This window comes from Myotis nattereri, assembly GCF_964212035.1.
Source record: "Myotis nattereri genome assembly, chromosome: 21".
NCBI classification, from domain to species: domain Eukaryota; kingdom Metazoa; phylum Chordata; class Mammalia; order Chiroptera; family Vespertilionidae; genus Myotis; species Myotis nattereri.
This window is the reverse complement of record NC_138097.1, coordinates 15,177,760-15,200,747: the sequence shown is the minus strand read 5'-3', so window position 1 is coordinate 15,200,747 and position 22,988 is coordinate 15,177,760. Positions and strand designations below refer to the sequence as shown.

The window sequence follows — 22,988 nt, the reverse complement described above, 5'->3', positions numbered from 1 at the left end:
CTGTGCCGTCCTCAAGGCCATAAGCACAAGCACAGCAGCAAAAATCCCCAAGTTCAACCTCAGAGGGAGGGGGCGGGCGGGGGAGTGAGTCTCAAACGGAAGCCACGCTGTGCAGCCACACACGCTCCCTGTCCACCGGCCTCTGGGCGCAGCCCGACAGCCCATCACATCGTCCCGGGCACAGGCGGCCGGGCGCACGTGGACCCGGTGCCGCCTTCCAGCAGAGCGACACGAAGCCCCGGGGTAACCCAGCAGGCGACAAGGACAGACAGCTGAGCTCCGGGGGGGCCAGGCGGGCACGGCTGTGCCGCGAAGCTGGGGGGACTGGCTGCTTGCTGTTTAGGGTCTTTGGTGGTGGGCGGAGGGGTGGGGTGGATACATGGTTATGAGAGAAAAGGAGAAATCAGTTGGTTTTATTCCTCAAGTCTATTGCTGGAGGGAAAGAAAATCAATGACAGAAACAGGCAAGCGTCCCTCCTCGGTGGCAAGAAGACACCCCCTCCTTGGTAAAGGATGCGCTGGGGCTGGGGTGGGGCAGGAAAGGGACCCTCCCCACCCTGGTGTCTTGTGGGCCTTCAAGGCACTTGCAGACACTGAGGAGTGAGCAGCCGGCGCCGCTCACCCGCCACAGTGACCAGGGAGTTGGGTAACCGTTGGGACAGTATGTTCGCCCTTCACACACACGGACACGGACACACACACACAATAAATAAAACATAACTAGCTAACGATTTTAAACCAGACCTCTTTCAAATAAACTGAAAGATAAATATCTCCATCTGCAAGGCCAGCTTGCAATTCATCAAGCACCAAGTTACAGATTTTTTGTTTTTTAAAAAGGATGGTCACGGCTCCCGAGGGGCAGAAGGCAGGAGTGGGAGCCGCGTTAGAGCACGGTCCCCGGGGTGCCTCCCGGCAGCCACAGCGGGGCAGGTGCGGCCTCGCAGGGGAGCCACGCCCATGAACCCCGGCACCGCCCAGCTGGTGACAAGCTGAAAGCAAATACAGACCCAACGCAGAAGGCAAAAAGGACAGAAGACAGGACAGGAAACAGGCCGCCTCTGAGGCATCTTCACGGGGCAGAGTGCAATAACCAACAGGCCTTTAGGTTTTTAAAAAACTTTTTAAGAAGTTAAATTTTGCCAAGCCTCCAGACAGAGTGAGAGCCCTCCCGAGCCACACCCGGCCGTCCCTCCTGTGCTGGCGGAGACAGACCACTGTTTCACACCTTCACTGAGCTACTTCCCCGCTGGGGGTCCTAGCCTGGGGCGGGGACAAGCGCCTGCAGGAGAAGCGGGTCCCTCTTGGTGGAGCCGAGGGGCCGCTGTCTCCCGTGAGCGCCAGGCAGGACCAGCTTCCCGGGGCCGCCGTGGTCCTCAGGAACACTGCCAGGACGCTGTGGCCACTTCTGAGTGGTCAGTGACAACCAAAAAGTGTCACCTTGCAGGGGTGGTGACGAGGAGGCCTCTCTGCTTCATCGCGCCCAGAACATGTGGGCAAACACCTTGGAAAACCAGGGTGGGATTTCTTCCGAATTGATCAATGAAATCGGACCCTTGTTTTGGTGGTTGGAACACGAGAATTGAGGAGGTGCAGATCGGATGCTTTTGAAACACCAAGTCTTTTCTCACTGGTTTCCACACGTGTCCGTCATCCCTTCTACAGGGAACGGAGATACATGCAAACAGGCGTGCGGAGTGGGGGGTGGGAACCGCCTCGGGGCCCAGCGGCGAGAGCCCAGCCTGCACGCGCCTGCGCAGTGCTCACAGACAGACTGCGTGACCCTGCCAGCCCCATGCACGTACGCGGACGGTCACTGTATGCACACACAGCAAGTCCCCTCCACCTGCTGTTGGCGTCTCAGAGGCGGTCCCCAAAACAAAAGGCAGCCAGCATTTCACACCTCATCTGGAACATTCTTTCAGCTTTTAGGAATTCCTGACATGGCCCACACTATCGCCTGGACTTCTGGGGACACTGCTTTCAGTGTAACACTCTCAACCGGCCGGCCCCCACCCCATCGCCAGGGTGGGAAGTCCGGGCCTCCTCACCCACCGACGCGCGGGACCCTCTGTCCCTCAGGTCCCGGCCCTGCAGTGTGGAGGAGCGACGCTTGAAGAGGGCGGTGTCCACGCAGGAGAGCAGGCACGCAGGGACAGCAGGAGGGGGCTGGTGCCACGGCCAGCGGGGGAGGGGGGTCAGCAGAAGATCTCCTCACCCTCTGCGGGCACTTCTGATGCAGGGCCGTCTGGAAAAGGGGACACAAAAGGATAAAGAAATTCAGAAAAAAATCAAGCTCCCCCTTTTCCTCCCAAACACAAGGCTCTAAGCTGCAGACAGACGAGGGGCTGGGGGACCGCCCCCTGCTCGCCGCCCTCACTCCTGCCAGGAGCCTACGTGATACTGAAGTGCGCACGGAGCACAGGTACTATTATCAGTCCCTGGCGAGGCGGGGGAAGGCGGGAGGCTGGAGTGCTCCCGGGAGGGGGGCTCATTCCTGAGCTAGATGGACCCTGAGAGGGAAGCCTGCCCTCCACACGCATGTGCCGCCTCCTGCAGGCATGTGCCGCCTCCTGCAGGCATGTGCCGCCTCCTGCAGGCATGTGCCGCCTCCTGCAAGCATGTGCCGCACCGAGCACCTGGGAGGCTCCCTGAACTGGTATCTGGGTTCGCTGCGGGCAGTGCAAGGGGGTTTGGTGGGAAGTAGGACCATTTGGCTCTTATATACCCCACGGTCCCTCTCACTAACCTGGCCCGCCACCAACATCTCCCCCTCCTCGGGTTCCAAGGACAACCCAGCCACGGGGAGACGGTGTGCGACTCACCCCCAGACGGAGAGCGGCCTTTGTTCTTCTTCTTTTTCTCCTTCTTGTCCTTTGGCTTTGCCAATCCAAACAGGCGGGTGGAGGAGGAGGGGGGCGCCGGGGTCTGGCTGGGGCCCTCCGGCCCTCTGCTGGGTTGGCTGGCAGAGCTCAGTATGTGAAAAGGCCCCTTGTCTTTGTGTGTCCGAGCAATGCTGTTCCGTTTTGGGGACACCGAGAGTTCTGAGTCCAAGGACCCTGACTTGGCTATCGAAGGCGCAGGCGGCAGGGGGGACTCCTCGGGGTTGGGGAGGAAGGTGGGGATCCTCAGCAGCTTGGGGTGTGGATGGGAGACCTGCACACGTGCGAGAGAAGGGGTGTGCTCAGAGGCTGCGGCACCCGGGGCCACTCGGGAGGCTGGCCAGGCTGTGACCCCTGCCCCGGACTCCACAGTCCTCAACATAAAAAGGCTCAGGCTCCTTTACGGCCTTCCCCACGCAGGACCGATGCCAGTGCTGAAAACGTCACCTTTGACACCATTACTATGTTTACTCCGTGCACGTAACGCCTGCATCATAAAGAAGAATAGGACCGTGGGCGAGGTCCCTCCCACCCCCTGAAGAAAGAGGGGCGCTGCGACCCTGACCCTGAAGGCTGATGTACACAGGGATGGGGATTACTGGGGGCTCAGAGCTTCTAGAAGCCAGTTCAGGGTAGAAGTACAGCAGCTGGACAGTGGCGTTTACACCAGGAGTCTATTCTGGTCAAAGGCCAAACCGAGATAAAGCAAGATGAGGGCCGTCAGCCCCACCCTCGCCCTCTGTGCCCGTGGAGCCCGAGGACTGGACGGGTGGGGAGGAAGGAACCCTCCTGCGTCTCACACATATGCACACGCACACGCACACGCACATGCACACACACACACACACACACACGACGACTCTGCAGGGAGCAGAACCGCCCCTTCTAGAAGCTGTCAGCTGAATTCTCTTTCATGGTCCAAGGTCAATCGATCTATCAAATGGCAACAGGACGTGGGTATCTACCAGGCGATCTGTGCCTGCCCAGGCTTCCCCCTGCCCCCAGCGTCTGTGCTCCAGGATCGCATGGGGCCCCTGCAGGAGCTCAGCGCTGCAGAGGGAAAGCTGCTTCCCCGAGGAGCAGCTACAGCACAAGGGGCCCTCCACCAGCACCTCAGCACCAACACCCTCTCCGCACAGAGCAGCTGCTTCCCCCCCGAGGGGTGGGCTCTCCCTGTAACTGACGTCCTGAACCCACCTCCCCGTCCTTTCAGGGCCACTGACTGGCACCTGGTGCTCACAGGCAGGGCCCGGTCCCCGAGCCCTGGCACGTTTCCCCACATGGGCTACAGGTTCCTTTGGGGGGCCGTTCTGATCTCTTTCTTGTGGTTAATCCTCACCTGAGGATATGCTTTCCACTGATTTTCAGAGAGTGAAAGGAAGGGAGGTAGAGGAGAGAGAGCAAGAGAGGGGGGGAGAGGGAGAGAGGGAGAGAAAGAGAGAGCGAGCGAGAGAGAGAGAACATTGACGTGAGAGAGATGGAATCCGCAACCCAGGTAGGTGCCTCTGACCGGGAACTGAACCTGAGACCCTTCAATCCACAGGCTGGTGCTCTGACCACTGATCCACACGGGCCAGGGCCATTCTGATTTCTTACACGGGACCGAGCAGAGGGGCTGCTCCAGAGTCGCAGCTGGCCACCACCGGCTCGGCTCGCTGAGGAAGGGCCCGTTAACTTCCTGCCCGAGTCCCCAGCATCGCCATCCCCACATCAACCTCTCGGGGATGGAAACAGGAGGGAAGACTCCCTTCCCCCTGCCCTTCCTATGAAGAGAGAGTCTGTAGAATCGGCCTCTCTCGCGCGTCCTTTCTCCTGGTGCTGAGCAGAGGTTCCACTTGCCACGGCCCCTTCTGCCGCGGCCCCCGTACCTGACAGGCGGCCCCGTACCTGACAGGCGGCCCCGTACCTGACAGGCGGCCCCCGTACCTGACAGGCGGCCCCAGTACCTGACAGGCGGCCCCGTACCTGACAGGCGGCCCCCGTACCTGACAGGCGGCCCTGTACCTGACAGCCCTGTACCTGACAGGTGCCCCCGTACCTGACAGGCGGCCCCCCCCCCCCGTACCTGACAGGCGGCCCCCGTACCTGACAGGCGGCCCCCCCCCCCCCCCCCGTACCTGACAGGCGGCCCCGTACCCGACAGCCGGCCCCGTACCCGACAGGCGGCCCCGTACCCGACAGGCGGCCCCGTACCCGACAGCCGGCCCCGTACCCGACAGGCGGCCCCGTACCCGACAGGCGGCCCCGTACCCGACAGCCGGCCCCGTACCCGACAGGCGGCCCCGTACCCGACAGCCGGCCCCCGTACCCGACAGGCGGCCCCGTACCTGACAGCCGGCCCCGTACCCGACAGCCGGCCCCGTACCCGACAGGCGGCCCCGTACCCGACAGGCGGCCCCGTACCCGACAGGCGGCCCCGTACCCGACAGGCGGCCCCCCCCCCCCCCCCGTACCTGACAGGCGGCCCCGTACCCGACAGCCGGCCCCGTACCCGACAGGCGGCCCCGTACCCGACAGGCGGCCCCGTACCTGACAGGCGGCCCCCCCCCCCCCCCCCGTACCTGACAGGCGGCCCGTACCTGACAGGTGGCCCCGTACCTGACAGGCGGCCCCGTACCTGACAGCCGGCCCCGTACCTGACAGGCGGCCCGTACCTGACAGGCGGCCCCGTACCTGACAGGCGGCCCCGTACCTGACAGGCGGCCCCCGTACCTGACAGGCGGCCCCCGTACCTGACAGGCGGCCCCGTACCTGACAGGCGGCCCCGTACCTGACAGGCGGCCCCGTACCTGACAGGCGGCCCCGTACCTGACAGGCGTCGCGCTCCAGCTGCCTCTGGCCGAGCCGCTCCGCATCCCGCCTCAGCTGCTCCTGCTCCCGCTCCAGCTGCTTCTGGGCCGTGCGCAGCCGCTCCAGGTCGTACTGGTAGGCGCCCCGCTTCTGCAGCAGCGCCTCCCGGTCCCGCTCCAGGTCCTGCTGGCCGCGCTGCACGTCCTCCTCGCGCTGGGCCAGCCGGGCCTCCCGCTCCTGCAGCGCCCGCTCCCGGGCCTCCCACTCGCGCTCCCGCCGCCGCCGCTCCTCCAGGTGCTGCGCCTGCTGCCGCTGCAGGTCGGCCAGGTCCTGGCGCTGCCTCTCCAGGCTGCGCTGCTTCTCCTGCTCCACCAGGGAGCTGGGCCGGGACGAGCTGCGGGCCAGCGCCCTCTCGCTCAGCAGCAGCTTCTGGTCCTCGATGTAGCTGTCCTGCTGCAGCACCACCCCCTGCGGGCACCAGGGGGGCCGGTGAGCCTCTGGCTGGGACCGCCTCCCTGCCCCTCCTTCCTGTCCTGGGCCCAGGGGCAGCGGGCACGGGACAGAGGACACTCTGCCCCCCTGTTGGAGCTGGCCTGGAACAGCCCTCCAGGAGAGCCGGGGGCGTATCAACTAGGGGTGCCAATGGTGTGGGGACTCAGTATGGTGTCAAACTGGGTACGTGCTGCCTGCAGACACGGGCACTGCCCGGGGTGGGGAGTGTGTGTCTGGAGGTGGGAGCAGGTAGGATGGGACTGGGTAGGTTTTCGAGAGCGGAAGTGAGCAGATCGGCAGGATGCTCCCAGAAAGCACTCAGGAGTAGGTGTCTGGGCCCTGGCCAGTTTGGCTCAGTTGGATAGAGCGTTGGCCTACAAACTGAAGGGTCCTGGGTTCGATTTCAGACAAGGGCACGTGCTGAGGCTGCAGGCTCCTCCCGGGCTTGGGCCCTGGTCAGGGTACATGCAGGAGGCAACCAATCGATGTGTTTCCCTCACATCAATAAAAAAAAAAAAAAAAAAAAAAAAAAAGAGCAGGTGTTTGGGAGGCCGCGCTATCCAAATACCACAGGGCGACATGGGCCAGGGACATGCACCTCACACTCAGGCCTGTGGAGAGGGAAATCGCCTGTGCCTGTCAGCGCCCTGTGCCTCGTGGCGTGGCCTCCCAGAGCCCCCCAGCACTCCTGCCGCCTCAGCCCATCCAGACTCAGAGGCTGACCACACTCTAACCGCTGCGTCCAAGACTGTCCTCACCACGAAGGCCCCTTCTCTAGACTGAGGGCCCCGTTTACCCATCAGTAACCTATAAAGTAAAACACCCAGGCCACCGACACCCCCCCGCACTGTTCTTCGGGAGAGACATGCGTGAAGGGGCGGGAGAGGAGGCTCATACCTGCAAAGTGCTAAGGAGCTCGTGCAGGTGGACGATGCTCTGGATGACCTGCTGCACGGGGGACACAACGGAGACCTCCCGTCAGGACGGAGCCGACCCAGCCCCCCCCGGCCATCTGACCGACAAGCCCCCTACACACAGCAAGGCACTGCATTCCAACCAAAGGCTCTCAAGCTGAAAGCACGGAAGAGAGTAAGCGGGTACACGCAGCCACGAGAAACATGACACGAAGAGCGGTGGTGGGCGGGACCTCAGAAGACAGTAAAATGTGTTATCAAGCGCCGGGAATTTAAAACGGGTGCCACCAAACGACACACCTACCGATCTCACGGGACAGAGAGCACAAAGCCAATGGTAAGAATTTAGCAGGTGGTACAAGGAGCACCTATACGTCAATGGCGAGGAAATCGCAATGAATTATTCTGAGAAAATTAGCTGGATCTTTGGAAAAAATTAAGTTTGAACCCTGGCTCACACAAAAAACAGTCTAATCGACTAAAATGTCAAGTGTCAAAGAGCCATAGCAGAGCTCTAAGGAAGCAGGCCACACTTCGGCACAAAGCCACGTGACGCTGGTGGCCAGCGTGACAGCCCCCTGTGACGTGTGCAGAGCACAGCCCGGAGCCAGCCTGTTCACACCAGGAAAACCAGCGGGAGTTTTCCTAGTTGAGCAGCGACAACAAGTCACCCTCTCCAACAGCTCGCCGTCCTTACCTCGTTGTTTCTTTTCAGCATAAACGCCAGGTTAGCATTTCCACCCTAAGAAACAAAACCACAGTTTCAAAGCACGAAGCTCCCGGGGCAGGAAGCACACCCAGTGTGCGTCTGGGTCACACTGCGCCCCTGTCCTGTTCTGCCTCAGCCTCTCGTGCGGGGAAATGAAGGTTCCCCGCTGAGCTGCTACTCGAGCCTTGTCAAGAGTTCATGTTGGTTTGGGCCTTTCACACAAACCTCTTAACAAAACTGGTCCTGCAGGGCCGGGCCGAGCTATGAATGTAAACACGAAGCTCTAAGCCGAGAGGCCACGCGGCCCGAGAGACGGGACTCCTAACGGCACCGGGTGCTCTAACATGCACTTTCCTCTTCAGACCAAGTGGGAAACAAAAACAGCAAGTCGGGAATCCAAAACGAGATCCAAGTGGACGCATTCCAAAGCCCATGAAATCAGACAGCAGTGCCCAGGAGGTCGTAGTGCATTTTGGGAAAACATGCCTTTTTCAGACCACTGTCCGATTCCGTTCGCCGCAGATCCTGGCCATCATCTCCCTCTTCCTTGTCTCCTCCTAAACACACAAACAGGCGTGTCCTTTCAGCTGTGCAACAGATTAGCCAGGAAAGAATGCAACCCACACGGCTTCGGGATACGGTATTTCTGAGCCCCACTGAGGACAAAGACTGGGAGGCCACCTGGAGGCAGCCAAGGGATTCCTAACCATTCTACTGACGCCGAAGAACCAAATGGAAAGACGAGTGTTGTTATGCCTCTGGCTGCAGCTTAGCTGAGACCCGAACCCCTTCGTTATGCGACATGAACCTGACACTGGGACAGCTCCCTGAGTGGATGGCAGCAGGTCCTTAGGAGACTCTCGCTGAAACATTACGGATGACTGAGACCATTTCTAGTTCTGTGTTAGTCCAGGCCGGCCTCTGAAAGCACCAGCTCACACTCACTCACCTTTGGAAGCGTTCATCTGATGGCTGTCGAATCCCCCGAAGGTCTCCGCTCTCCGGGGCAAGGAGACGGGGCCAACTGTGCCTTCCTGCCCCACAGGGCTGCTCACCGCCTGCCCGAGGGGGCCTCCCAGGCTTCCACTCACCAAACCCTGAAGGATCTCCACTGGGAAGAGGAAACATGCAAACCCTACGTTAAAAAGCTCAGATTTTTCCAAAATAAACTGCGTGGAAAAGGATGGTGGGAGGGGCTGGAAATTAAATTTTACACATAAAAAACAGGAGCAAGACTAAACAGTGAAGTCTACAAAGAGGACTTGGCCATAGAACCATAAAGAAATGGAAGTGGTCACTGTGAGTCCCAGCACCTGCTCTTTCTGGAGGGCGGGAGCCAGCCTTGACAGGGACAGGACACGTGGAAAAGCTCCTAGGGCGTCTGGCCACAGTTTACTTCTTGGCCTGGGGAGTGGCTACAAGATGCTCACCTGGCCCTGGCCATGTGGCTCAGTGGGTTGGAGCATTGTCCCATACACCAAGGGGTTGTGGGTTCGATTCCCAGTCAGGACACACAGCCAGGTTGCAGGTGTAATTCCAGGTTGGGAAGCATACGGGAGGCAACTGATCAATGTTTCCCTCCCTCCCTCTCTCTTTCTCTCTCGCCCTCCCTCCTTTCCCGTCTCTAAAATCAAATCTTTTTTAAAAAGGTGCTCACCTGGTAACTCACTAAAGTGAAATGTTTGTTTGGGGTTGTTTTCTGTATTTGTGCTGTTTAACAATAAAAAGTAAGTGTATAAACCACACTGGGGAAAGAAGGGGTAGCACTGAACGGAGATTACCCTCATTTATTGCACTTTTCATTAAAGGTCCTCCCTTGAGCGCCTCCTCTGTGTTGGAGCGGAAGAGGATCCGAGGGCTGAGGGTGGGGGAGTATTCCTCCGGCAAGGGGGTGCTGCACTCCATCATGTCCCGGAAGATCCCCTCCTTCTCTTCCAGCAGGAGCAGGATCTGCTGGTCCTTCTGCTGAAGTTGTTCTGAGGTGGATGGAGAAAAGGACTGGTGGTCTGATCCCTTGGTATGATGCGGTGACAAAGACACGAGCGCCACCGTGTGGTATCTTATGGGACAGCAGAGAACAGAGCTTTCCCCCCGTTAATTTTCTTCCTGGAGACTGTGTCAAGTTTTCCTTCTGTAATTTCTATCTAGTAACCTCCCCTTGTCTTTCTAGGCAAACACTGGGATTTCTGACAGCACAAGCCAGCGCTCTTTTCTGGCTTTTGCCCATCACTACATCGACTCGCTCCAGGGTCATAAGTAAATCTTCTATGTCATCCTTTCCAGCACGGAGATTCCTCCCTCCTGTGAGGCCCTCACTGGTTCTCTTCCTAAAATCCTCCCTCAGGTGCAGACCTGTCACCTGCAGTGGAATATCTGGGGTTCCCTTGGCTCCACCCTGGGCTGCTGTCTAGCCTTACACGCCTTCCTCCTGGGGTCTCCTTCACTCCCAGGCCTTCAATTACTGCTGGTGCTAACACCCCAGCACCGGCAAAGGGGGATGAGCACTCGCTCTGCTGTCAGGAGACAGGGAGCAAAATCCTGGCCCTGCGTGAACTGTAGGTGGGCCCTGGCTGGCGCGGCCTTTCTGCACCTCAGCTTTCTCATCTGCATAATGGGCATGAGGATCCAGGTCTCACAGGGATACTGATAAGACCACACAGAACAGTAGGGACTTCGTAGTGGTCAAGCATAATCAACAGGCACACTTCTCCCCAAACCACCTCATAACTCACTTGTGAGCGTACGGCACAGTAGCCAGGGTAACATAAAACCACACTGACTGGAAAGTTCTTTTCCTCAAGTCCCTTTCCTTCTTGCTTTAATCTTAGATGTGACCTTGATTTTTGCAAAATCCTCTGTGGCAAAGGGTCCCAGAAGACGGATACTGAGACAAGAGAATCAATATTCCGGGGATCTAGGGTGGGACACAGTCTTACGTCTGCTTTGTACCAGGACTGTGACAGCTCAGACTTGGTTTCTCTTTTGTGAAAAGCTCTTGATCCCCCGTTTTGGAGTGTCTGCAGGGCAGCTCTGGAACCCAGGCCCTGGGAGGACACCACAGACAGGGTCTCAGGCCACTTCCCACAGCTTTACCTTTTAATTCCCGGGCTTTGGTGTCCAACATTTTCTTTTCTTCCTCATTCTCACTAGGAATTCCTTCATCTTCATCTCTGTTCCTAACACAACCAAAATAAAATGAAAGGAAAGATCCCTGAGACATGGATTACCCTGGGACTGCCAGCGATTAGGAAGGCGCGAGGCGGGAGGCCCGGTGGGTGTGCCAGCTTACAGGGTGTTGATTGTGTCCTGGATGATCTGGATCCAGCTGTTGCGCTCCTCTTTGGAGCTGGCGTGGACTTCCACCATCTCCGGGTCCTTCATGCCCATGCTGATGAGGAATAACCCCTTCTCCTCGTGCGCCACCTCCCTCACAATCAGCTTCTTCAAGGAGATCACTGTGGATTTCTGGTCCTAGAAGAAGGGGGGGAGGGGCAGATGTAAGAAATGTTACAATAGCCTAAGTCTAGAGACAACTTCCATCTCAGGTGAGACAGGATGCCTTTTTATTTGTTGTTGTTGGTTGTTTTTTTAAATTTATTTTTATTGACTTCAGAGAGGAAGGGGTGGGGGGAGAGAGAGAAACATCAATCATGAGAGAGAATCATTGATCAGCTGCCTCCTGCACACCCCCTACTGGGGATGGAGCCAACAACCCAGGCATGTGCCCTGACCTGGAATCGAACCATGCCCTCCTGGTTCATAGGTTGATGCACAACCACTGAGCCACACCAGCCAGGCAAGATGCCTTTTTAAAGCACATGGTTAGCCCTGACCAGTTTGGCTCAGTGACTAGAGCGTCGGCCTATGGACTGAACAGTCCCAGGTTCGATTCTGGTCAAGGGCATGTACCTTGGTTGCAGGCACATCCCCAGTAGGAGGTGTGCAGGATGCAGCTGATCAATGTTTCTCTCTCATGGATGTTTCTAACTCTCTATCCCTCTCCCTTCCTCTCTGTAAAAAATCAATAAAATACATTTTAAAAAATTAATTAATTAATTAAATAAAGCAAGCAAGCACATGGTTAAACAATGGTATATGTAGGATAAGGAGAAATATCTCGTTATTTCACTTACATTTTATCAAACAGAAAAAAGTTCCACAAAGGAAATGACAATTTATGGCTATGAAGGTTTGAGTCATGTTTTCTACATGATGAATCCTCACAGAATCTGGCTAGCAATATTATAAATTAGCATGATTTATGGGGCACAATGGGTGAGAAATACTCCAGTGATCAAATGTCCAAGGCTCTCAAAAGGATTGTAAAGAAACAGGAAAAAAAAAAATTTGGGGGGGGGGGGGACAGGGGAGTTTGGGAGAGGGACAGAAAATGGTTATTATATAAGAATTATCCAGACAAATTTGTCCTGAGCTGATTGATTTTGAGAGCAGGGAGACCAACAACACAGTGTTTCATTTATGCTCAATTTACCCTTAACTGTCCTGAACACTGTTATTAATTACAAACAGAAGAGACGAACAATTGAGCTTACCAATGACGCAAAGACGTACTTCTGGTCTTTCTCTTGAAGGAAAACTAAAATGTCAGTCAGCAGAACTGCTTGGACCTCTGCAGGGTGGGGGGAGAGAGGAGAACAATGGCTGTTGAACAGGGTAGCTCTGCACAGCACTTTCACGAGTAATTCGCAACACACCCAGAGCCAGGCAGGGCCAGGCTGCACGGCCTCACATTGCGCCATGACCCGGATCTGGTCACTAGACTTTCAGGGGCATTTCAAAATGGGGTTTTTATCACCAGTGGCCCGTCTTGGAAAAGTTTAAGTATTTAGTTCTGAAAAGATCCATCTCATGAGGAAAGATTTAAAGAATAAAATACTCGAGGAATATAACTGGAGAGCAGGACTTGAACAGATGTTAGACAGCACCATATTCCACAAAATACTCCCAGTCGCAGGACTTCCCACCTTCCGCTTAGAGCGCTGGGAAAGGCGTGGGATCGCAGGCAGGAACGCTGCCAGAAGGTGACGGAGAAAAGTCTCTAAGTGTCAGAACAGAGAGCTACACACCGCCCTCTGATTCCACAGGCAGGTGTGAGCACGCGGGCTTTGTGTCAAGTCCGCCTCAGCCTCTCCATGCCACGGAACAGCCTTCTCTGCTTCTCAACGCACATGAACATCTCTAGTTGGATCTAGGAATCAAAAGGCCACAGCCTGGCTGGCGTGGCTCAGTGGCTGAGCATCAACCAATGAACCAAGAGGTCGAGGTTAGATTCCCAGTGAGGGCACATGCCCAGGTTGCGGGCTCCATCCCCAGTAGGGGGCGTGCAGGAGGCAGCCGATCAATGATTCTCATCATTGATGTTTCTATCTCTCTCTCCCTCTTCCTTCCTCTCTGAAATCAGTAAATATATACATATATTTTATTATTATTATTATTATTTTTTTTTTACTGGCCACAAACGCTTGATGTAATCCTGAAGGAGCACAGATGACACCTTGCATCGCTGCCTGAAGGACAGTCAGACATCTCTGCAGTGAGCCTCCTGTGGCATCCTCTCTGGAGAGGGGACCACGATTCCGTGGGAAGAATGACACTGACACGTGCGGCCCTCCTGCCGCTTCTGCCACAGCAAGACCCCCTTCCGGGTCATCACTGCAAAGCCAGGGAGAAAACAAGCGAGGCTGCCTTCCTTCCAGGGAGGGCGAGTTTTCAGCCTGGATGACAGTCATTTTCCATGCACTGCCTTTTTTTTTTAAGTTTACTTTTAAGTAATTCAGGTGCCTGCCAAAAAAAAAAGTTCTAAAACACAAGTTTCACCCTCAGTGGATCATGAGGTTTACACGCTCGGTGTCAGGGCCCGGAGAACCCCCTCTTCAAAGGGCACCCACACAGGACCCGCTGTTCCTGGCACGAGTTCACTTGGGGTGAGAGTGACTCAACACCCACTTCTATCTGCGCTGGCGGCCTTTCAGGGCAGAAAACCTAGTGCTCCGCCGCGGGCTGGACCACAGCTTCATTCCAACATCTGGGGCCTGTTAGTTTCTGTTCGGGGAGTGGCTAACGGCTTTGTAAAGGAAAGAATACGGAGCCAGCTCCAGGCAGCGGCAGCTCTAAAAAAGTCAGGCCTCACGGGGGAGGGAGGGAAGGTGTTTCTGACCAGCCAGCAGCTCAGAGACAGCGGGAGAGGGCAGTGCGGACGGGCCCGAGCCAGGCCTGTAGGAACATACACCGTCCTTAACACCTGCGTGTTAATCTGACCCCTTGCTTTGGTCCGCAGGCTGATGCTCTATCCTCTGAACCAAGGGCTAAACTTGGTGTGTTTACATGATTTATAAGCTATCTCAAACCAGACCTTTTGGATACAAGATTAAGAACAATTACATGATGGTTGTTCCTGCATGATGTTTGGACGTGGGCTCCCTCGGAAAAACCTGGAGGTGAGTTTCTAATGAAAATACTTGGATTTTGCCCGCTGTCCTCTGGCACCTGCTCAGAGCGAGAGAAAACGCGACCCGCACCTTTCAACCTGCCCGCGGCGTTCTTCAGAAACACACTCCCGTCCCGCACCAGCTTCTTCCGCTTCAGGTCCTCCTTGGCAAACATCTGGCCGCTCTTCATCCTCATGATCGACTTGCTGTCTGTCTTCGTGTAAATCTCATTCAGACGTACTTTCTTCTCGTAACTCGCCACTTTGCTGTCCACGGCTCCAATCACCTCCTTCACGAGGCTCAGGGACTGAGCCAGGTCTTGCTGCTCCACCTCATTGTCTGAGAAGGAAAGGAGAATGGTTTCCCATGGAGCCTTGCAGACAAGGGCAGAAGGAGGCCCTGCCCTCCTCGCTCAGCCTTCTCCCTGTGCGCACGCTGTCGGAGCAATGCCAGTCTGCCTACGGTCACGTGCTTATCCCGCTCTTGGGCACAAGTTTAAATCTCAGTAAAGCTAGACATTTGCAATAATATAGAAAACATACAATTATATGCTACGTTCGCAAGTAGAAGGAGGCAAACTTTTTAGGGAGGAAGAGGAGCAACAAGTTTCTTACTTGTCTGTTTCACCTCATCTTTCATGTAATGGCGTATAAGCAGGATCAGCCACGAGTGTGTGAGAAGGAGCGGCCATCCCAGCGTTTACAGGAGGAATCGGTGGGAACTATCGCCCGTCCAGTGACAGGGAGAAGTTATTCAGATCTTTGAACTCTTTCCCCCCAAACTATCAAAGTTTACTTAGGAAGTCACGGAGGTAGAAGTGAGCCGTAGAAGACACGGGCTCAAGGAAACAAGTTACAGAGGCAACAGAAGGGCGCTTGGAACTTGGGGGTGAGGGTACGGGGGAGGGATATGAGCCTTGAGAAGAGAAAGAGGAAGGAAAGGTGCCCGCGTGCTCCAGAGAGACAGACAGATGGACAGACAGACGGAGGAAAGGGAGGGGAGGGTGCGCCCAGGTCACGGGACGCTTGATGGGCTCACTAAGGGGTTCCTTCCCCTCTTACTATGATCCTCTCCGTCTGCTGACATAACGTTCAGGTGTGTGTTTGCTAACCCTCACCGAGGGTATCTTCCCATTGCATTTTAGGGAGTGGAAGGGAGGGGGAGAGACAGAGGGAGAAACGTCGATGTGAGAGCGACGCATTGATTGGCTGCCTCCACATGTGCCCTCCCAGGGTCAGGGACTGAGCCTGCAACTGAGGTACGTGCCCTTGACCAGAATCGAACCTGGGACGCTTCAGTCCATGGGCCAACCCTCTAGCCACGGAGCCACACTGGCCAGGGCGAATGTTTCACGGTTTTGAAGATAAAGACCCAGGATCCCTTAGGCCCGTAAAGCAGGAACGCGCTCCTCGGCGGTGCTCACCTTTGGTGCACTGCAGGATCCTCTGGAACAGCACGGGGTACTTGGTGATGCGCTGCGTGACCAGCAGTATGCACTCGGGGATGCCCAGCCGCCTCACGACCGCGCTGCTCATCTTCTTCTGCAAGGGAATGGGGGCGCGTCAGGACCCGCCCGCGGAGGCTGCTCACCCTGTGCGACACGGCTCCGGGACCAGGGCGGGTGCTCATGCCGCACGCCACTACCTTCACGAAGGCCTGGAAACGCTTGTCCTTGGTGTGAAGGTCTTTGAAGTAGTTCACCGACTGGTTGTGCTGCCCACAGAACTTGCCGTACGTCTTCTTCAAGCGTTCAGCGTTCTCCCCGGAAAACTGCACAGAAGAGAGCGGAAGTCAGGCTGTAACTCAGGCGCTAAATCTGTAGCACCATTTTGTACACGGCTGCGTGTTTGTAGAACCCAAGATACTTCCTCATAAACTGCCCCAAAGGATTAAAATGGCGCAGCGGCTTTGGCAAACAGCCTGGCAGTTCCTCCAGAAGTTAAATAACCCAGCAAGTTCACTCCTAGACATAAACCATGTGCCCAGCCCCGCTGGTGTGGCTCCTGAGCACTGCCCCAGGCACCAAGAGGTCCCCGGGCTCGACTGCCGGTCAGGGCACAGGCCCGGATGGCGGCCTGATCCCCAGGAGGGGCATGCAGGAAGCAGCTGAGAGATGTGTCTATCTCTTCCTCTCCCTTCCTCTCTACCTAAAAATCAATAAAAACATGTATTTAAAAAATATGTCCGCACAAAAACTTGCATACCTATGTTCATTATTCAAATAGCCCCAAAGTGGAAATAACCCATCAAAGGATAAATGTATACATAAATTGTGACATACATGAGTATTACTCAGCCACAAAAGGAAAAGAAATACTGACTTCATGCATGCTACAATACTGATGAACCTTGAAAGCATGATTCTAAACGAAAAGAGCCAATCACAGCTTCGTTGGCATGGCTCAGTGGCTGAGTATCGACCTATGGACCAGGAGGTCACGGTTCGATTCTCAGTCGGGGCACATGCCCTGGTTGTGGGCTCCATCCCTGGTAGGGGGCGTGCAGGAGGCAGCCGATCCATGATTCTCTCTCATCACTGATGTTCTACCTCTCTCTCCCTCTCCCTGCCTCTCTCTGAAATCAATGAAAAAAAAATTTATTTTTAAGAGAACAGAATCAGAAGAGAAAAGCTACTGTCCTCACTACAGACAAGGAAACGGAGGCTCAGAGAGAGAAGCACTTGGCCTGAGCACAAAGCTAACGGGCGCTACAGCCGAGATGCCAGTGCCCGGCTGCTGAGCCCCAGCCGCCCTCCCCTCACCTGATTCACAAGCACGTCGCCCATCCTCCTGATGAGGAAGTTCCTCTCGCTCTTGTCCACCAGGGACTCCTTCTTCCGCTCCAGGATCCTCTGGAAGAACTGGCTGTGGATGCTGATCAGCTCGTCCAAACAGGGGAACAGCTTCTCCACCATCTGCTGCTCGAAGAGCAGCTCGGTCATCATGCCCCGGCTGTACACGTCGCTCATGATCTTGAGCGTGCGGATGTGGTGCAGCTCCGTCTGCATCAGCTCTGCCGGGACAACGCTCAGTGGTCAGGGCCCTCCTCCCGGCGCCCCTGCTGCTGCCAGCAGCCCCCGGAGTCCCAGGCTACTCAGAGCCCGTTTAAGTGTTAAACCTGGGTCAGCAGCTGCCTTCCCTACAGCGTTTTCCTCCTCTTCCTCCCGCCCCCCTGGGACCCGCCACAGGTGCTGGGGCCTCATCACCCTGGCGGTTTCCCAATCAGTCTTCACTGGAATTGAAACCTTTCATAATGTACCGTGTTCCTATTTCCTAGAAACAGGAAATAGCGACTTGTCCCTAGTGTGGTGGAGGCAGTAAACAAGAGACTTCTTGTTCGGCCTGTGGCATAAATAAGCACTCATAGTAAATGAAACGGCCACTACAATTAGAGGAAGCAATTGTAAAGAGAGGAAAAGGGATAGAAAGAAGTAAGAGCATGTCTCTATACCTCAAAGTTGTAAAGGAAAGTCTTTGAGATGCTACACAGATGAACACTGACTCTCCACAGCCCAGGGAATGGCCCACAGCACCCTCTGGACCCCGCGCACAGGCAGGGCCCGCAGAGAAGGGCAGGGTCTCACCATAGATCACCTCCTGCCGCTTGACTGCATCCTTCTTCTGCTGCTTCAGAAACTTGCTGTCCACCACGCGGCTCCAGGACTCCGCCTCCAGCTGCTTGGACTCACTCTCGAAGTCGCCCATCAGCTGTCCTTCATTCATGTCTGTACCTACTCCTCAAAACAGCAACGAGCCAGCATCACAACCCTGTCTGGGACCTCTCGGAAGTCTGCGTGGACTTCCCTGGGTGTGACCACTTCCTAGGACGCAGACACTCCGCGGGAATCCTGCGGTGTTCACAGAACCACCTTCCAGTAGAGAAGGGACTCTCTGCCTGTTTGGGAGCGACACGCTCTCGCCGAGGCTTTGCTAGAGTGGTGAGCATCACACACATCAAATGCCATTAAGACACGATTCCTACGTGAAGTAGGAATTGGATGGGACCTGGGAACTTTGCTTGTTTAGGACAATAGGCTCACACTGAGCCAAGAGAGCTAGAACTTAAAGTCTGGGGGCGGGGTGGAGAGAAAGCGTTTGTATAGAATATGACCATATTAAAAGCAAGGACATCTTTCAATGGACAACTATCGAACAAGGGGGTAGGTGTGATTACCAGTTTATCACCAAGCACTGGATGTTTTATGGACAATTTAGGCAATCTTCACAGGAGTAAGGAAGAGGCAGGCACTAGATTCCACACACGCCGCTATTCTGGGTGAGGCAGCGGCACAGTCGCTACAGAAAACGAAGTGTAGGCTACAACTTCCTCTTACCCTCGTCAGTAAGGGATTCTGTGGACTCGTTGACCTTGACGATTTTATTCAGCGAGTCTGTGGAGTGCGACAGGAACTTCCAGGTGTTCGATATGTTCTCGTCGTTGCCAACTCTGGGGACAAAGAGCAGCGCGTCACACACGGGGATGAGCCATGGTCTGTGTTGTCCACTGAGGACCGGGACGATCAGCGACAGCCACCCACGGACTGTGTGACCCAGACACAGGCTTATGCTGGGAACCCAGGGGCAAGAACTACTCATCGAAGTTAAAGCACGTAGCGTCACTGCAAACCTGAGCTATGAGCCTTGGGTTTTATTAAAATGATAGATAAGAAGATTGCTCTGCCCCCCAAATGTATACACATTATAGAAGAAACTTCTCTGTCTGACACTCACCGTCTAACCACTGCATTTCCCTCCTGTCCCCCAATTACAGGCTGAGCATTTATAATAAACTGGATTCTTTTTAAAATTTTTAAATATTTTCTTATTAAATTTATTGGGGTGATATTGGTTATTCTTGTGCTCTCTTGACCCCAACTCACCAGCTAGCACAGCAGGCACCCAGCGAATGTTTGTGTATGACACAAGGGATTAGCACTAACAATTCAGAATGAAATCACCCTTTTTCCTATTCCTACTTCCTATTTTGATTAGAAACCACCCTTTCAGAACTCAGGGTTTTCGAAGCGGGGTAATGATATACAAAAGCGTAGGACAACCTGGCCCGATGAGGGTGTTTAAAGGGGATCCTTGTGACAAACTGTAGCCACAGCAGTGAGTGATCAAATGTCATCCTCATTCTCATCGGAATCACTCCATGTACTCCAAACCCATTACCGAGATCTTTTTGTCAAATGACATGACTATGCCAGTGTTACTGTGCTATCCTTGAACCCCCACTCACCCAGCGATGTTCTGTATGGAGACACTTTTGGACAGGGACATGCTCTGCTGGGACCGTCTATTGGGGAACAGGGGGGCGGCAGTGGCTTCATCAGCCAGGAGGACTGCGGACCGAGGGCGCTCCTTGGGCTGCGAGGCTGTGAAGGGAGAGAAGACACCAGCTGAGCGTCACCGCTCCACGCCCACCAGGACTGACTCATCTGACAAAGGCCACAGAAGCGCACTGCTCTACAGCCGACTTGCCCTGGGAGTGTGAATGGGTGGAAAACTCCAGAGAAGACAATTTGGCAATTTCTATTAAAACTGTATATGCCTATACACTTTGATCTAGTAATTCTATTCCAGGATATGTTTATCCCATAAGATATACTTGTTTGTGTTTGAAATGACACATGTCCAAAGTTATTCAATGCAACAGTATTGATAAAACGAAAGATTGGAAATGATACAAATGAATATCAAAAGAAGACCAATTAATACATTATGGCCTGGCCGGTGTGGCTCAGGGCTTAAGCATCAACCCAGGAACCAGGAGGTCCTTGGTTGGATTCCCGGTCAGGGCTCACCTGGGTTGTGGGCTTGATCTCCAGTGGGGGCTGTGCAGGAGGCAGCCCTCTCTCTCTCTCTCTCTCTCTCTCTCTCTCTCTCTCTCTCTCTCTCTCTCTCTCTCCTCTGCTTCCTCTCTGAAATATATGTTTATTTTTTTAAAAAAACGCACAGATCACTGGGCTAACCCTCTGGAATTTCTGACTCAGTAGGTCTGGGTAGGATCCAAGAATTTGCACTTCTAATTAATCCAGAAACTACACTTGAAAAATACTGCCTTAGGGGTAAGTCACACACAGGCTCCCATCGAGCCAATTAAGATGGCATTCATTACCGTGTTATTTTTAAGGGTGTAGTTGGAAACAACTCAGATATATGTCTTGGGGGGAACTGGTAACTGAAACGGGGTGCATGTTTATAAGAGAGCACCATGCAGCAGTCTTAACAACAGCTTACGTGTTATCTCAGAAAGGTAGCGAGTGGGGGGAAAGCAGAATGGATATTTTCAGAGATCTCCATATGTCTAAAGACATGACGGATTAGAAGATGCACATTGGACACACTACAGTCGGCACCCAGGAGGGTAAGGAACGAGAAAGATGGAGAATGAAAATGGGAACTGTAATAATACTGTATGTCAACTGTAACTGGAAAGTAAATAATTATTAATAAAAAAGGAACTATATTAAGTAAAACCAAAGTGAAGCCTTGTGCAGATTGGTGACACACAGTCTGATGTGAACGGAGAGTACGATTTCCATTGTTCTGTGGGCCTTGAAGCCTTTGAAAAAGAAAAGAGCGCTTCCCAGTTTATCAAGATGTTTAATAAGCAAGATCGCTTCTGACTCATGCAATTGTGAGGCACTAAGAGCAAGAATAACTGTCAACTCACTGAATAGGAATTGCAAGGTGCACAGGAGTCACTGGCTCAAACAGCCAGGATCTCGGTACCGCCTTTTTAAAACTCCTCATCCAAGGAGACGTTTTTGATTTTTTGGACAGAGAGGAAGGGAGAGAAATATCGATGTGAGAAAGAAACATCGACCAGCTGCCTCCTGCACGCACCCCGACTGGGGATTGAACTCGCAACCTTCTGGCGTACGGGATGATGCTCCAACCAACCGAGCCACCGGCCGGGGCATGGTGCTGCCTTTGAAGCCACTACACTAACTAGAAACCTTCCAAGAGAGACTGATAACATGTTAAGCTTTTGGTCAATAAACCTGCAGCCTTCTCTAACTTAACACAAGATAGATACTCACATCTTGATTGGTAGCCAGTGAGCAGACATAAGCATGGTTAGGCCTTGAACGAGAGTCAGGAAGAACCGTGAGAGGCGGGCTGGGCTACTTACGCTTGTTCCTCATGATGACTGTGGGCAGGGATGACGTGTCGTGCGCCTGAAGGCTCCCTTTCGGCTGCTGAAAGGAGAGAAAGTCACACGTGAAGGTGGCATTTACCCTTTACCTTCTGTCACGTGTCAAGACGCTAAAGTAGAAAGACGGCCAGTTGCTCCCCCTTCCCTGCTGTGTCCTTGGCAATGTCCTCAGCACCCTAGTCCCAGCCAGGCCCCTGCTGGCCTCCCCCCAGCCCGCCACTCGCTCTGATTCCACAAAGGCTGCTCCTTTCTGCCTGGAAGGAGCCCGCCTTCCCAGGATAGCATTCTTCTGCCTCACGGCCACCTGAGCATCCCCTCCGTGGCGAATGACCCATCAGCGCTTTCTTCTCACCCACAGCAGCCAGGGGCACCCCCCGGGGATCCCGCTGCCTGAGACCCGGGGTACGGTCTGTCACCCACACGGGCTCACTGCTTCCGCAGGCGCGGTCCTCAGACCAGCAGCATCAGCTAGGGACTCGCTAGAAATGCACCTCCCTGGCCCAACCCGGACTCTGAATCTCTGAAGGTGGGCCCGGGCGGTGACTTCTAACAAGCCCCCGAGGTGAGTCTGCTGTACATTCGAGTCTGGGGCCAGGGCGCTGGATAAACGAGCCTGGTTATCGATGAATCACACGGCACCCCGAGCATGTGTGCAGACGTAGCCGGAGAGGCTGTGGGTGGCTACACACAGCGGGCACCTGAACGCTATGCCCCAAACCACGCTCTTCTCCTCCGGGCCGCCTGAGAAGCAGTGCGCATCACCGCACGCTGTGACCAGCACGCGTGCTCAGGCAGGGACCGTCCCCACGCCCCGTGAGAAAGGGGCTGCCAGACACACATCCAACCCTAACCCCCCGCCCGAGCACGGCAGAGCCGTCGCCCCTGCCTGCTGCCTCAGGGTCCTGCCTGAGGAAGCCGTAAGTAATAGCAGAGTAGGTCTGCAGATGTAGCTAAGAAGAACATCACTCCAGAAGTGACACAAGAGAACCTCAGAGAAATGTGTATCTAACGTGAACAAGTTCTGAAAACACTGCATTTTCCAAAAGCCACAGATTCCCAAGTATGTTCACTGGAAAGAGAGTAAATTACTTAAGAGGAAAAAATTTATTTGGGGGGTTATTTTGGTCTCGAAGTTGGGACCGAATGACGAAAAGAAACAAAACCCACACCACCTCCACTCTCCCAGCTCTGAGACTGGACCGGTTCAGGCAGAAACGTCTTACCTTCATTTTGACCTTCGCACAGGAGGCCAGACTTTCTCGACAGCCTTTGTGGACGAAAGCACTGCAATCTGAAAAGGAAGCAAGAAAACCCGCAAGGTGACATTCACGAACAAGCCAATCCCAGGTTCTGACTTGGGCCCAGCAGCCCCGAGCGCCCGTGTGCAGCGCTCACACGGGGGGCAGAGTGGCGGAGCGCAGACTGCGGGCTTTCTCCCAGCCGGGCGTGTGATGTCACCCGGAGGAGGAGAGAAGCAAGAGCAGATGTGGCTTCTGATTAACAAAGACTCAAAGTCTGGGATCTCAGGCAGGAAGCTGAAAGACTCCCAGAACTAAAACCAAGAGTGCCTGCCTCAATATGTCACCCT

General features: G+C 54.8%; 1 protein-coding gene across 2 annotated transcripts in view; it reads right to left on the bottom strand.

The window, feature by feature from the left end:
• Nucleotides 1-394: 394 nt before the first annotated feature.
• The window catches only part of AKAP13 (A-kinase anchoring protein 13), a 186,927-nt gene continuing 164,333 nt past the window's right edge, over nucleotides 395-22,988 (bottom strand). For both annotated transcript variants that reach the window (XM_081114820.1, XM_081114819.1), the window contains exons 18-37: nucleotides 22,624-22,691; nucleotides 21,377-21,443; nucleotides 19,478-19,613; nucleotides 18,570-18,682; nucleotides 17,820-17,972; nucleotides 16,998-17,248; nucleotides 15,881-16,006; nucleotides 15,660-15,777; nucleotides 14,327-14,575; nucleotides 12,341-12,417; nucleotides 11,077-11,258; nucleotides 10,881-10,963; nucleotides 9,569-9,763; nucleotides 8,737-8,898; nucleotides 8,274-8,344; nucleotides 7,776-7,820; nucleotides 7,062-7,112; nucleotides 5,691-6,140; nucleotides 2,826-3,156; nucleotides 395-2,248 (exon numbers count right to left, since the gene is read on the bottom strand). In XM_081114820.1, the coding sequence (XP_080970946.1) occupies nucleotides 2,199-2,248; nucleotides 2,826-3,156; nucleotides 5,691-6,140; nucleotides 7,062-7,112; nucleotides 7,776-7,820; nucleotides 8,274-8,344; nucleotides 8,737-8,898; nucleotides 9,569-9,763; nucleotides 10,881-10,963; nucleotides 11,077-11,258; nucleotides 12,341-12,417; nucleotides 14,327-14,575; nucleotides 15,660-15,777; nucleotides 15,881-16,006; nucleotides 16,998-17,248; nucleotides 17,820-17,972; nucleotides 18,570-18,682; nucleotides 19,478-19,613; nucleotides 21,377-21,443; nucleotides 22,624-22,691 (2,978 nt within the window). In that variant the 3' untranslated portion in view covers nucleotides 395-2,198. The remainder of the gene's footprint in view (nucleotides 2,249-2,825; nucleotides 3,157-5,690; nucleotides 6,141-7,061; nucleotides 7,113-7,775; nucleotides 7,821-8,273; nucleotides 8,345-8,736; nucleotides 8,899-9,568; nucleotides 9,764-10,880; nucleotides 10,964-11,076; nucleotides 11,259-12,340; nucleotides 12,418-14,326; nucleotides 14,576-15,659; nucleotides 15,778-15,880; nucleotides 16,007-16,997; nucleotides 17,249-17,819; nucleotides 17,973-18,569; nucleotides 18,683-19,477; nucleotides 19,614-21,376; nucleotides 21,444-22,623; nucleotides 22,692-22,988) is intronic.